Raw genomic sequence first — 16,306 nt, 5'->3', positions numbered from 1 at the left:
TATCGTCGCCTGGTAACCTGCATTTTTGTTATTGTTGGTTAGAGCCGAAGAGAATAAAGCTACAAAAACTTATTGAGCATTTCTTGTAATAGTTGTGTTTGTGTATTAAATTATTTTAAAATTGTGTATACCCTTCACGAGAGAACATAAATCATCCCTATTGACTAAATTTAGGAAATACACAAAATAATCTATGTTTCCATCCTACTAGCAACTGATAATAACGAAGCTTCTTATAATCACTACAGAATGCCTCGTAATTAGATGAATTTTGTTTTATTCTATGCACTGTTCTGATCGAAATGTCAAATTCTTGAGGGATGGCTCTGATTGATTCACCTTTTTTAAACCGTTCCAATATTTGTAACTTCTGCTTCAACATAAGTACACATTTTTTGTTCCCTGCCTTGCTGCCAACGTGTACGAGTATCTGCACACTACTGCACTGGTTCAACTGGTTAGCCCTGTGCAGCACGGGACAGGATGCGTTGACTTACCTTGTATCGTGAAGTATACGAGAGTGAGCGTCTATTTGTGGAGTTCCACTGTATTTCATATGTATTTTTATCGGTGTGAGAAAATCACCGATAAAAGTCACAGATATTTATGTCATATTTCAGAGATACTTGAAAATATCGTTTAAACTCATCTCTAATAACAATGTGTTTTCGTGCACACGCATGCGGGGTTGGAATGTCTCAAGCATATCGGTTGCGAGACAACTCAGCGCAAACAGTTGCGCTATACTGTTGCAACAAGTGAAGGACACTTCATTAAATTTGATATTATGGCAGTCCACAAGTCTGAAACATATTGCAACAAAATGTTTCGTTGCGAGACAAAATAGTGCATTTGGTGTGCGCCCGGCTTCAAGAAGAATATTGCACACTTACTTATAGTGGAAAGTTTATCTTCACTCGCGAGACTATTTAACCAGCCAAACCCAACTTCACAAGAGCCCTGCAGCTCGTACAGAAAGGTGTAGTAACCGTTAGCTTAAGAGATGGCGTTGCGTCTTTTTTGTCCTTGCATTAATTCTCAATTAAAGTTAACGCGGCTGAAATTTGAGGTTTCCCGCAGGGCGAACCTCGAAGCCGGGACACCGCAGCTGGCTCTGCGACCACGAGCAGATCAATACGCTAATTGACTGATGGGCCGATTAACGCAGACGTCGCATGGAATTATGGGACGCTTCCTGAAAAACATCGCGTGGGCTGGTACGGAAATGCGAGGTACCGATGTGGGGAAATATCGTCGGTTTACAAACAAATATATTAAGTCCAAAATATTACTTCTGAGAAAAAGTCGTATATAATGTATGTGTATAAACTTAGAGTTGGAAAATTAAATACTCATAAACAGAAACAACTTACTAAAAATAATATTTTGAAGATTCAGTTTTGTCAAGAGTTTTGAAGACGTCTTTTTCTCAGATGTAGTAATATTTTTGACAATGTTTTTTACTTGTTAGCCGACGACTATAGTAGATGAATCTAAGCAGGGCTACACGATCAAAATGTGTTTGCCATGGCATGGAAAAGAGCGTCAATTAGTTCGTAGCTTTTCTTAGCACAACTGTATGTAAAATGATGGCTGAATGAATACATTGGACTGAATGTCAATCAGTGCATTGAAATATCCTACGCAGCAATTCCAGGTACAATAAAGATTCCCTGTGAAAAGAAGGTGGCTCCATTTTTGGCGAAATTAATGTGGTGCTTGTTTCATACGTTAAAAAATATGCCCAGCCTTTTAGTGCAAGAAAGATGTGATTCCGAGCATTTGGTAGTAAGTTACAGTGGAATTGGAGCCGAACTCCCAATCGTTCCGTTGCAAGGAAGTAGCTCCAGGAGCTATATACAGAATGGACCGTAAGTGGTGTCATTAATTTCAGGATTATTGATACTTATTGTAGGCTATATCGTGGAACATGAAACATAATATTGTTTTCCTTTTTAATTACAATAATAATAATAATAATAATAATAATAATAATAATAATAATAATAATAATAATTAATAGCAATAATTACTGTCATCATCATAATTGGTGATTTTTCGGATTTTTATTGAGTCTTATATTGTAATTTTATTTTACATTTCATAGTAACCTCTGAAGTATAAAATAATTGAAAACCATTTAAGACTTGAGGAACCGCTAGGAATCCTGAAGTATAAAAAAATTTGAAATCCAGTTAGAACTTGAAGAAACACTAGGAATTCTGGAGTATAAACGAAATTGGAAACAATTTAGGACTCGAGGAATCCATAGAAATCTGAAGTATAAAGGAAATTGAAAACCATTTAGGACTTGAGGGACCCCCAGGTATCCTGAAGTATAAAAGGAATTGAAAAAAAAAAATAGAATTTGAGGAATCTCTAGGAATTCTGAAGTATAAACGAAATTGAAAACCATTTAGGACTTGAGAAACCCATAGGAATCCTGAACTATAAAATAAATTGAAAACCATTTAGAACTTGAGAAACCCCTAGAAATGCTGAAGTATAAAAGAAATTGAAAACCATTTAGAATTTGAGGAATCTCTAGAAATTCTGAAGTATAAACGAAATTGGAAACCATTTAGGACTCGAGAAATCCATAGAAATCCTGAAGCATAAAGGAAATTGAAAGCCATTTAGGATTTGAGGAACCGCCAGGAATCCCGAAGTATAAATGGAATTGAAAAAAAAAAAAAAATAGAATTTGAGGAATCTCTAGGAATTCTGAAGTATAAACGAAATTGAAAATCATTTAGTACTTGAGAAACCCTTAGGAACCTTGAAGTATAAAATAAATCGAAAGCCATTTAGGATTTGAGGAATCCCTAGGAATCCTGAAGCATAAAATAAATTGAAAACTATTTAGATATTGAGGAACCCCTAGGAATCCTGAAGTATAAAATAAATTGAAAACCATTTGGCGAATCTTCAACCTCATCTCTTCAAGTAGCCTATCATCTCGTTATCACTAATAACATCGATACTAAAACCTAGTAGTTAAAAAGCATCTTTAAATAACTAACTAAATTAACATTGTAACAGCAACTATAAATCTGTAAACTTGCATTGATATGTTTTCAGATGTTCTCATATGATACATCGCCTTAAAATAAATATTTCAATAATTCAATACTTGAAGTGAAATCGATGTCCTGACATTTGCATATCATTAAAGGAATATCAGCTTTGTCACACAAAAGAAAAAGTCGATACAGGTGACATTTATTGACACGTTGCAAGATATATCGGAGCCGGATTTTCCAATTGTGTGTCCGTTGGACGAGGGACACTGTTGCATTGTTCTTGTCGGAACTGAGCGAATTTGTCAACTTCAGCTGTCAGGGAACTGCTGCCCAAAAAAAAGCATCTAATTTGTCTCAGTAACAAGCTGCCAGGACGCCAGTGGAGGGGGAACCGGCTCTCCTTACGCTTGAAAACAAGTGCGTTATGCACTGCCCGTCACATTTCAAGTTACGGCAGTCTTAATCAAATAACTCTCATATAATTTCGTAAATGGAAGTAACGGGAAAAGCAGGTTAGGCGCGAGAGTGTAGCTATACTAGTAGATGGAGGTGGGGGAGCACACTATCTGCATCGCAATCTACTTTGACTACATCAAGTTACATGATCCCCCCTTTTTTTGGATGTAATTTTCATATTGGTTGATGGTTGATACATGCTGTGGATTTCAGTTTTGTATTTCAAGTCTAAAGTACAGTTCCGTCATAAAATATAGCAACATTTTAGCATTATACAGAAATTAAGGAAAAATTGACAGGGGTTTCATCGAATCCCTGTAACTGCCTGAAACTTTTATGCTGCTCGTGATTGTTATTGTGGGCATGGTTGAATTGCAAGGATGATTGAGATCTGAAACAAAATTTTGATACTTCTTTTCATTTGTGTTTCCTTATTCCCCACAATTAAATCCATCAAATTCTTGTTAAATATTTCATTCTCTTTCTCTTTTTTTACGGAGAAGGGACTCGAAGGCTTATGCTGCAGCCTGAAGCTTTTTGTCATTACCACACCTGTTCTTTGAGTACATGTGGCAGATAAGTGCAATGGATTTAAGCTCCATATATAAAGTATTCCTGAAAACTTTTCAAAATTAATACATATAAAGGAAATCAATGTAAAAACAACAATAATAGCCGAACAGCCGCGCTCTTGTACAGTTGTCAAAAAAAAAAGTGGCCGCACTCGTGAACAGCGAATATTTTCAAAGTCCACTTCGGGTCGCGGCGATGTTACACGATGCATGTGCTTGTACATGCAGTTCCGGAACTATGAAAGTGTTCCATATCTGCGCCTCGTAGACCAGCGGTAGAGTGCTTGTTTAATGATTCAAAGGTTGTGGGTTCGGGACTTCTTCAAGTTTTCATTTTATTTTTTAATCGTTCTTTAGCGATGTAAATGATATTAAAATTATCATTTATATCCAGTTATCGTTCTTGATGGATATCACGTTATTTATATTTTGTTATCGTTCTTTAGAGATATGAATAAAATTCAAGTCATCATTTGTATTCTGTTATCGTTTTATAGTGATATGAATAATAATAATTATTATTGTATCTCCAATGGGGGTTAGCCGTATTTTACATATGTATGTTACGGCTATAGTTTTATACACAAAAAAGATAAGCATAAAGAGAAATGGAAAAGAAAATTAAATTAGCTTACGCGATGTGAACAAAACATAAACAATCCGTACATTAGGCATTGCGATTGCAAAACAAATATCAGTTATCAATTTGAAACATACAAAAACATTAACAACACACATACGTAACACTTCTATAACACAAATATGCAGCTTTCCGTACCATACGTCATAAATTAATACACAATAGTCACACAAACACAATAAAACTATAATTACGACATTGCGACGACATCAAGCATCCCATAACTGACTCACATACATAACAAATCAAGCATCCGTTGCAACACATACACTTCAACATAGTAACCACACTTTTAAAAGTTACAAATTTGGCTCCAAGAAGAATAAATAGGACACTGTTACTAATTACTATTCTTCTACAATTTCTTAAATACATCTGTAATAAATCTGTGGAATTCCGATATGAATAATATTCACGTTTTTTATATTGTTATCGTTCTTTAGCGATATAAATAATATTCAAGTTATCATTTATATTCTGTTTTCCTTCATTAGCATTATAAAATAATATTCAAATTATTTATATTGTTATTGTTCTTTCGCAATATAAATAATCTGTATTTTATGTAAGTAATTATTATAACACAAATAACCATCTTTCTTTGTAAAATAGGCTAGGTTATTTTATTTAGATAATTAAATGCGTATTATATAATATCTTATATTAATTAAACAAACCAATATTTATCATTTATATTGTGTTATCGTTCTTTAGTGATACTGTATAAATAATATTCAAGTTATTTATATTGCAATCGTTCTTTAGCGATATAAATAACATACATTTCATATTAGATTTGGAAATATCCAGTTGCATAATACTGGTATTAGTTTTTCTTTTTGTATTATTACATTATACTATCTTGAACCACAATAAAATGAAAAGGAGTAACGAGGAACTGAACCTGAGACGTTGACATCTAAATTCCGACGTTCGTCCGCTGAGCTACGAGGGCAAAAGTGTGGAAACATTTTCGGAAAAATTGGCCCAATCACACTCTAAGATTTTCTGATGATTCGTAGAAGCTAGTCCAGGATGCGGGGGGCAAAGGCTAATTGAGATTTCCCGGTCTCTGATCGGGTCAAACATCCTGATAGAATTAATATTTAACCCTTGCCGTGACTTTCGGTGAAGTCCGGAGGGCCCAATTAGTCAAATCCACTCTCCTCATCTCCACGCTTGGGCCCCCTGGAATTTAATAAAATGCGAAAGAGATAGTGGTGTGCGGAAAGCAACGGGATGTTACCGCATTTAGGCCTATCCTTCCCAAGAAAAACTGCAAACATGAACAAAGGAAGCTTTTAATAGAAGAAGAAGGATCTTCTGCGGACCTCTGGAAAAAGAACTAAGGAAGAGGCTGGAGAAGTGCTTTGTGTGGAGTGTGGCATTGTATGGGGAAGGAACATGGACATTACGACGAAATGAAGAGAAACGAATTGAAGCATTTGAAATGTGGATGTGGAGAAGAACGGTGCGTGTGAAGTGGACAGACAGAATAAAAAATAAAAATGTGTTTGAAAAAGTGAGTGAAGAAAGAATGATGCTGAAACTGATTAGAAAGAGAAATAGGAATTGGTTGGGTCCTTGGTTGAAAAGAATAATAGACGACATTAGGATATGTGGATCATATGCGGAGACTAAGAGGAAGGCAGAAAATAGGAAAGATTGGAGATTGCTGGGTTTGCAATGAAAGACCTGCCCATGGACAGAACACTTATGTATGTATGTTCAGAATGCCTGGAATATCGTGTCTAAGAACAGTCGCTATTTGCAAAGACTAGTCAATTCCATGCCCACTCGACTGCAAGATGATCGAGATAAGAGGAAGATAGACTAAATATTGAATTGTGGCTTTTTGTTTTGTTTTTTGAACGCTTAATTGTTAGAATGTTTTAAGGCCGACGCCAGTAAATTTGTTATGTTTATGCCACGAAAGATATTTTTATTGAGAATAAAATCTTTTTTCTTTCCATTTGCGGCCACAATATCATAATGATAATGATAGTCATGGCATAATATATTAATGAACCTGATGTTAATTACTAAAATAATCGTAAAAGAAAAAGGAGCCATTATGTATAGTTTGTCTCTCTCAAAAACAGAACAAAAAAGAACATAAAAAGCACGTGGTTGTAGTCGAACACAGGACCTCATGAATAAGAGGCCTGAACGCTACCATTACGCTAACGAATAACACACACACACACAGAATACTTCAATTATAACTGCAGATATCAGATAACGTGGTCCAACAACATGTAACATCGCCTGTCTCCGAATTATAGAGAAGATACCCGAAGGGAACTTTGTTTCAGGAGAGCGACCACTTTTTCTTTTGACAGCTGTATACTGACTTTAAAAGCTATTTGACTTACGAATTTTCTGATCGTATAAGCGAACTTTCTAACCACATTATAAGTCTAAACCAAAGATACTGTATAACAAATTAACAAATTTTGAAATAGTTCCGCTAATTATCAATAGGTGACGCTATTATTGAGACGGGTAAAAAGGTGTTGTGGAAAATGGTGATGAAGATTAAGTATAAATAATTATTCTGATAATTTGCTATCAATGGCTTACAGCTTAAACCTAGTACATTTTACAATCATTAGAGGGAAATAAAATTTTGAATTTTAAAATATGGATACTTATATTTATGTACTATTGGCGACACTGACTGTCATGTTCGTCATCTACTTATAGAAGTAATAACTATAGAAACCACACTTACACGAACAAACAAAACAAAATCATTATCGATTAGTAGATTTAGGTATTTTTAACGCCAGAGTAAAGTGGCGTTCAAATATAACGGACCTACGATTTTATAATCGTGCACGCAAACTTTCTAACGATGGGATAAGTCAGAACCAAAGACATAACAAATTAACAAACTTTGAAATAGTTCCGCTAGTTCTCAATAGGTGATTTCATTATTGGAGGGATTAAAAAAATGTAGGGGAAAATTTTGATGTAGATTAAGCATAAATTACTCCATAATTAACATATCAGAGGTTTTCAGCTAAACCCGGTGTTGTTTTACAATAAAATTAGCACAAGTGGATGAAATATTGAATTGTACAATGCGTGTGTATTCAAGTGCGATTAGCAACACTGACTTATTTCTTCGCAATCTATTCATAGCAGTAATAACTAAAGAAATCACACTTCAATAAAAAAAATTATCGATCACTATCGATTAGCAGGGCCAGATATCTTCGAATGTCAGTGAACACTTGCGTTTAAAGGCATCTGACCTCGAATTATCTGATCGTGTAAGCCAGGGATGTCAAAGCGCCTGCATTGCGTTCTCTCAAGAACCCGCACAACATTTCTTTAAGAGCGATGATTGCACTGTATTTGGCTAAAAGTGAACCTTGTTGGATTTGTATTGCTTGCAGTATGAACACGCAGTGCAGGCGCTTTGACATCTCTGGTATAAGCAAACTTTGTAACGACGGGATAAGTCAGAACCAACGAGTTCAGTATCTAGCTCGTTGGTCAGAACCAAAGATATAACAAATTGACAAACTTTGAAATAGTTCCGCTAGATGTCAATAGCTGACACCATTATTGGAGCGGTTGAAAAAGTGTCGGGGAAAATGTGACGTTGTTTAAGCATAACTTATTCTCATAACTGACAATATCAGCGGTTTCCAGCTAAACCCAGTATTATTTTACAATCAGCAGAGGGGGTTGAAATATTGAATTCTATAATGCGTGCATAATTATGCACGATTGGCAAAACTGACTATTATCTTCGCCATCTATTCATAGAAGTAATAACTACAGAAGCCAAACTTACACCAACAAATGATGGCTCATTATCGATTAGTAGGGTTAGATATTCACCGACAATAATATATATTTTTTTATTTTATTGGGTTATTTTTCGACGCTGTATCAACATCTAGGTTATTTAGCGTCTGAATGAAATGAAGGTGATAATGCCGGTGAAATGAGTCCGGGGTCCAGTACCGAAAGTTACCCAGTGACAATAGTATTGCATTAGTAATAGTTACAACATTGCACACGAGACAGAATCTGTCAAGTGAGAGATTAAATGTCCAGTCTAAGGTAGTTGGTGGTTCGGTTGGGAGTTTACGTGTCCAGCTATCGCTAGCGTTGTCGTGTTGGTGAGAGAGTACCTTGGCTGTCCTATCGAGTTTCAAGTGTTCAGCTAGCTTGATGTATGTCGTGATGGTGAGAGAGCATCCCAAGTAGGGGCGTCAGATTTCTCTCGGATTAGAGACAACGCCGAACTTCAGACAAAAGTGACACCCACAAAAAATTCGCGATTTGACTATAGAAATTAAAGTGACTATAAATAAAAACACACAGAAGTGAAAGCAGACAGTAATTTCTTTGTACTTGTATTCGTTGTAACTTAAGCGCAACAATAAATGCATTTTAGAAATCTTTACACTAAACACAGATCACTTCGTAACAAGAGCACAATATGTCTGTATCATAATGAATCAGCCAACACGATTTGATTTCAAATTATATATTTGCCTATACAGCTTTTAATTTGGATGATTATGCGTCTTTGAAAAACCATAGATATAGGTACCAGCACGTGAAATAAAAACGGATTTCCACTGCGATAATGATGTAAGATGTAGGAATGTGCTACTCACCAGCTCTGAGTCTGCAGTCCCTGCTAACGATGCTACCCGCCGGGTTCGTGGCCCGGCAGCGGTACGTGGCGGCGTGCAGCTCGGGGTTATAGTCCTCTGGCGGGAAGGGCGGGAAATACAGACTGCCGTTGGGCAGCAATTCCCTGCAATTAAATAAAAGACCACATCAAGCTGGCTTGCACATTCAAACAATGTCAGCAATAACAAAAGCACAAATTACACACTGCTATCAGATTTTCAGAATATATCGTAAAATGAAACTAGTAACGAAAATTAAATTTATATTAAACATTCAGTAAATTGGAATTTCGGTCTTCTTTAAGAATACAATATACAATATGATACAACATAATGCCATGCGTTTAAAAAGATACTAGCAGTTCTCGTTGAAAATGAAAGATGAAATAGCAGTAGGCCTATAATACATAACAAGCGTTAGAGCTATTTTATGAAGTGGAAAATATGAGAAAATTCTCCTCTTCAAGCTCAGAATCCCACAGTTGTGTTGGTTCGAATGTTTTATTTTTGTTTTTGTTTATAATTGCTGAATATGGTTCTATGAAGGGAGAAGTAATACATAAAGGCATTTTCTATTTACATGAAGCGACATTCCGAATTTAGCCCCAGCTTACAACACATTTTTAACCATGGTTCACTCAAAGTATATCGTATATATGTAGGGGAGAGTCGGGTAGTATCGGACATCGGGTAGTATCGGACAGTGCGTTTTTTTCATCTACCACCATATGGTAGTACCTGAATGACATGGTTACGTTTCTCTATGCGACATCACAGAAACGTAACCATGTCAATCAGGTACTATCATAGTGTGGTAGATGAAAGAAACTCACTGTCCGATATTACCCGATGTCCGATACTACCCGGCTCTCCCTTACAGTATATATATATATATATATATATATATATATATATATATATATATATATATATCCATTTTAATACTGCAGAACTCGTGATTACAAATCAAACCAGTGGAGGCACAGATCTGTAGCTGCTCTCAATGCCGAGATGTTACTGTCCTCGAGTACGGCTAATTTTAAACGAAACTTCGGCGCCCTCATGCCCGTAAAGAGGGGGTGACGTCATTGGTCGTGATAATGCAAGTTACATTGGTTTATGGCCTATCTACTAATAACATTAGCATTCAGATATGGGGCATGATGTTGTTACAGCAAACACTTGAATTCTTGCCAGTTTTTGTTTTACCTCGGATCCTGGATTTAGTGCTGATACTCGGTGCGGGAAAGACGTATTCTTACTTACAATGGGTTTTAGAGAACTCGGAGGTTCATTGTTGCCCTCACGTAAGCTCGCCATCGGTTCCCATCTTGAGTAAGTTTAATCCAGTCCCTACCATCATATCCCACCTCCCTAAAATACATTTTAATATTATCCTCCCATCTACATCTCGGTCTCCCAAAATGTCTCCTACCTCCGGACTTCCAACTATCACTCTATATACATTGCTGGATTTGCTCATACGTGCTACATGCCCTGCATCTCAAACGTATGGATTAAATGTTCTTAATTATGTTAGATGAAGAATACAATGTGTGCAGTTTCGCGTTGTGTAACTTTCTCCATTCTCCTGTAACTTCAATAATCTTAACTCCAAATACTTTCCTAAGCACCTTATTCTCAAACATCCTTAACCTCTGTTCCTCTCTCAAAGTGAGAGTCATGCAGAATTACGGTAATATAACTTTTTTATAAATTCTAACTTTCAGCTTTTTTGAGAGCAAACAGGATGAAAAAAACTTCTCAACCGAATAATAACAGACATTTCCCATATTTATTCTGCGTTTAATTTCCTCTCAAGTGCTATTTATATTTGTTACGGTTGCTCAAAGATATTTGAATTTTCTACCTCTTCTAAGGACAAATATCCAATTTTTATATTTTAATTTCGTATTACGTTCTGGTCATGAGACATAATCATTGAAGAGTTTGCGGGAAAAACGATGAATGTCACAGTTTTCTTAAGGTTGATGTCATTATCTAATTCAATGGATCACTGCGAAATTTAATGTTGTTCTTATGAAAAATGATAAAAAGGAGAATTATCACCACGAATACAGTAATCCTTTCCTTTATTTTCTATAGAAACAGCACTACATCTTGCAGTTATAGACTCAATTAGATCATTATCTAATCCTTAACAGAAATGTGACATTCATCGTTTTTCCCGCGAACTCTTCATGTATTTTTGGGATTTACTTGCTTCAAGTAAAATTCCGGTGTTTTCCTTAACAGTTTATGGATTTTCTTCTAACGTATTCACGTCGTTCACATAAACAAGCAACTGATGTAACCCATTCAATTCCGAACCCTCTCTGTTATCCTGGACTTTCCTAATGGCATATTCTAGAGCGAAGTTAAAAAGTAAAGGTGATAGTGCATCTCCTTGCTTTAGCCCGCAGTGAATTGGAAAAGCATCAGATAGAAACTGGCCTATATCGATTCTGTGTTCTCAATCGTTACAAGTTAGAGAAGAATTTCAACGATGAAAAGCATTGTGTGTCCACCCCTAGTTTTGTTGTGTGCGATTCCTGAAACAATTTATGAATTGCTTGATTCAGATACTCTGTACATTTATTTGTCACTATATTCACGCACGACCTTATGAAGCTGTTCACATTACCAAGAAAAATATCTAAATGCTCAGTCTTCCCCATTAACGAACTCCTATAAATCAATTACACGGAGAGATATCAAACTCAATTAGTCAATGGCGAAGTCACGGACTGCAGAGCGAATGCCCGGGCCCATCACTTCTCATCAGAATCCGTCCGCCTCCTTGAAGGCAGGCAGCACACATAACTAACAATCACAGAGCGTTGCCTGCAACCCACGGCTAGCTACCTGTCAAGACAGTTCGTTAAATAATGTCAGCACCTCCATCACACGAGATTACTAGCGACGTACCCTAGCAGATGGGCACGTGCGTATGTAACATGCCAAGCAGGCTCTGCCTTGTGTTATCTGCTTTATAATATCATTTGTAGTACACGTTCACGATCAAATGTTAGTAGTTATTAAGATTAATTAAGGAATGGTGGAATGAAAAGAAATGAGTGACACAAAAATGTAACACTTTTATGCGGATTTTCCAAGAATTCGTTTACTGTGTGTTAAGAAGCAGGAGATTAATTTCATCATTTGTGTTTGTTACTACTGGTGTCAACGGAGACCCTTGGAGAATATTTTATACCCATGACGGAGAATGATGGAAATTGTAGAAAATATAATTGTTTTGTAACTGGAATTCAAAACGAATATTCTTTTCCACTGTCATAATTGATATTAAATGTTCATTATATTATGCTAAATGTGTGATATGATCATGTGAAAGACAGTTGACTGCTGTAAATATTTTATTACAATGGCAAAGCGAAAACCATTATTATAAATAAACTTTTTATAATTTTCACTGCATTATATTTGTTTTATATTAATATCATAACTCAGATTAATTTACAAAAGTTTTATTTATAATAGTGTGATCAGATATGTTTTCCTTTCTTAAATATTTTTCCTAAAGAGAAAATATTAATGTCTCTATTTTCAATATAAAATACGAGTATAATGTGTTAACTGCTCACTCACTCACTCACTCACTCACTCACTCACTCACTCACTCACTCACTCACTCACTCACTCACTCACTCACTCACTCACTCACTCACTCACTCACTAACTCACTCACTCACTCACTCACTCACTCACTCACGTATTTATTTACTTACTTTACTTATTTTACTTCCTTACTTTACTTAGGTACTTTGCTTTACTTACTTACCCACTTTACGTATTTATTTATACTAGTAGAGTCAAAAAAGTAACCGAACATGTGTAGTACCTTTGTAGCAGATGACATGTCGCACCCCCACCAGAAGAGTGTTACATCTATGAAATTGTCGATTTTGAGATAACACCATTTTCGTATGCAGAAAAACGTATTTTACCATCTGAATTAACGTTGTAACTCTAGTTCGTCAAATAGGCGCTAGAATGTGCATGTAACGCTCTTCGGTTTTGTATTGGGGAATTGATGGAAGAGCGACTAGTGTTACATTTCGGAATAACTCAGTGCTTTGTTAGTTTTCATGGTTGCGAGGTGGTTAATAGAGTTACATGTAGAGTTATAACGGTCTTCGCTTTTGGATAAGTTGCTTTTTTGTATTCCTTATCCCAGATGACTGTTACATGAAGAGATACAACTGTCTTCCATTGTAAAAGTCTATTCATATCGCATTGATTGTTTAAAAGCAGTGTTACATGTTGAGATGTAACAGTCTTCGAGTAATTAAATCTCACTTTACCTTCATTGTAGTCTTCTTAAATTTGGTTATAAATTAACATGCAACTGGCATCACTTATATAGTATATACATTTTTTAGTTGTAACAAATTATGATGTCACATATTTAATTACACGAAGCAATATCATAACCGTTTTCCTCTTCATTTTACTTTCTAAAGACAAATATTTTTTAGGCTTAATCCCATGTACGATACTGCTGATAGAAAGCTCCTGAAAATTCAATTTTATAATTTTGGAATGTTATACTTTTTATTTAACCATTACATTAATTAAATACCTACTCTAAAGTCGTATTTCATATTAATTAATTATTCTAAACTCACATTTTCATATAATGAAAGAGGAAGCTGTTAGTGAAATGATCCTCAATAGAACCACCAAAAATCAGAATAGCAAAAACTTAGACCATTAGCCTATATGCAAAATGAATGATGAAAAAAAAATAATGAGGAGCCTAAAGTTTGTCGCAAAAAATATTGGGAAACACTGCCTTTCGAATATGACTCTTATCTCCCATTTGTTGATAACTATATTTTGAAAGACATATTGAATAATTTTTCTTCTTTAGAGTTCCTAGATAAAGAGCTATTCGGAGTCGCTTTCCAGTAAGGAAGATCACCCCTGTAGAATCTTTCCAAAAGCTACTCAAAATCAATGGTTCGATTTCATTTCTGTTCGAAAGAAGCAAGGTTTAAGTCTTTTTTGAGTTGTGAAATCATTCCACAGTTTTTTCGCTTCTTGGTAATGCAGTATCACTTAGACTGAAATAATATTTGTTCCAGTGTTTGTTTTATTTTCTTAATTTACGTCAATTGCTCATGGATGAACATCAGCAGGCCTATTATATAAATTTGTATCGAACTGTATAAGAAAAAAGAGAAAATAATAAATTTACCATGGTACCTCAGAGAATATGAACACGAAGAATGGCATTAAGTTGATGATAAAATAATCTAATGTAATAATTAGCGTAATGAATGACTTTTATTATAAATAATTTTAATGTATAACGGTGATAAATTCCATTTTTGATTATAAATAAGTATAATAGATCTAACAATATAACTACACACACTTCCTTTTTCTGAGAAAATAAGTCAAAATTCATACAAAAAGTTTGTTTTCCATTATTATTTCCTTCAGTAATTCCTTAAATTATTGTAAACAAATAAATGTTTTCAATAACATAAATTGAAAATAATTATTTTAAAACATTATTAATGGGATTAGCTTTACATCTCACGAAAATGCGAAGAAATCCTTTCTCGCATATGGATACATCGTGTGAAATTATATTTAAAAAAATGTTTAACATCACAATTCCTTAAAGAAGTCAATTACTGTTATGATTGAACTCCCTTTTGTGAGGAAGTTGCAAATCATTGTCCACAGCAGTCACCAGCACGATTCCAAATCTGACTAAATTTTAATCTCCATTTCCCGAAAGTAAGATATTTTGAGATGTAACACTCTTCTAGTGGGGGTGCGATGTAACCATCAACATAATACCACCTTCAAAGTACGCCCCCTGGGCAGTGACACACTTCTGTCAGCGTCCATACCACTCCTCGAAACATACAGCGTATTCCGAATCTCATCGGATCGGTGGACAACAATGACGTCACACTGTAGCGAAATAGGAACAAAACTGCTGGAAGTTTCGATGCTATCATGGCGGCTATACAAGTTGTTGTCTGTGCTAAGCTAGCAAGATTTTACGAAATTTCCGTACTGTCATCTCGTTCAAAGAAAAGAGAGCATAAATAATTTATTTCTTGAACCGGTAGTAATAACTGGTCCGTTGACATGTTCGCTCATAAGCCATTAGCATTTTTTTTTACGTAGTGCTCATTACAGAAAATATGGCAGAACCAAAGCTGAACACACCGCCATGACATAACAGTGCACGATGTCATTCGTTTGCTAATTCCCGCCCTATGCAAGAACCAATCAGATTCACTGATGGCGGCTGATGGAGACTGCCACCACCTCTGCAAGCTGATGGAGCATCAGTGACGTCATCGTTGAAATTCGGAACACCGTGATGCCATCAGATTGAGATTCGGAATACGCTGATTACTGTAGCCTATCTTTGGTCATTTCACGCAGATCGCGCGTCGCATAAATTTTCACTTCTTCGGCAGACGCAAACCTCCTTCGCTTGAGTAGGGATTTGACTATTAGAAGTTGGTAGAAATCTGCTGGAGCAAGATCTGGAGAACATGGTGGCTGTGGAAGGACAGGTATTTTGTGTTGTGCGAGGAATTCGCTTACCAACAGCAACTGATGTGCTGGGGTATTGTCATGATTATTCTTGCCACAAATCGAGTCTTTTTCGTTGAACTGCATCACGAAGAAGTCGAAGTATTGCAACATACGTCTCCTTACTGACAGTTCGATCTTCAGGAATAAGCTCGAAATGTACGAGACCCTGGATGTCGAAGAACACTTCAAGCATTACTTTCTCCTATGACTGGTCGGCATACTGAGTCTACTGTATATGCATGGGCAGTAGGCCACGGACAAGGCAGAGAATTTGCTTTGCCAACCGAAGTTTGGGTACTTTCTGACTCTACTAGTACATTTAAATATTTATAAATTTATTCTAATGTATATTTATTTATTAAC

At 35.7% G+C, this 16,306-nt stretch overlaps 1 protein-coding gene across 4 annotated transcripts in view; it reads right to left on the bottom strand.

The window, feature by feature from the left end:
* The window catches only part of LOC138699599 (cell adhesion molecule Dscam1-like), a 1,432,092-nt gene that overhangs the window by 205,505 nt on the left and 1,210,281 nt on the right, over positions 1-16,306 (bottom strand). For all 4 annotated transcript variants that reach the window (XM_069825611.1, XM_069825614.1, XM_069825615.1 and 1 more), the window contains exon 4: positions 9,335-9,477. In XM_069825611.1, the coding sequence (XP_069681712.1) occupies positions 9,335-9,477 (143 nt within the window). The remainder of the gene's footprint in view (positions 1-9,334; positions 9,478-16,306) is intronic.

This window comes from Periplaneta americana, chromosome 5 (assembly GCF_040183065.1).
Source record: "Periplaneta americana isolate PAMFEO1 chromosome 5, P.americana_PAMFEO1_priV1, whole genome shotgun sequence".
In the NCBI taxonomy this organism is placed as follows: Eukaryota; Metazoa; Arthropoda; class Insecta; order Blattodea; family Blattidae; genus Periplaneta; species Periplaneta americana.
Note: the sequence above shows the minus strand (reverse complement) of the source record. Positions and strands in the feature narration are given on the sequence as shown.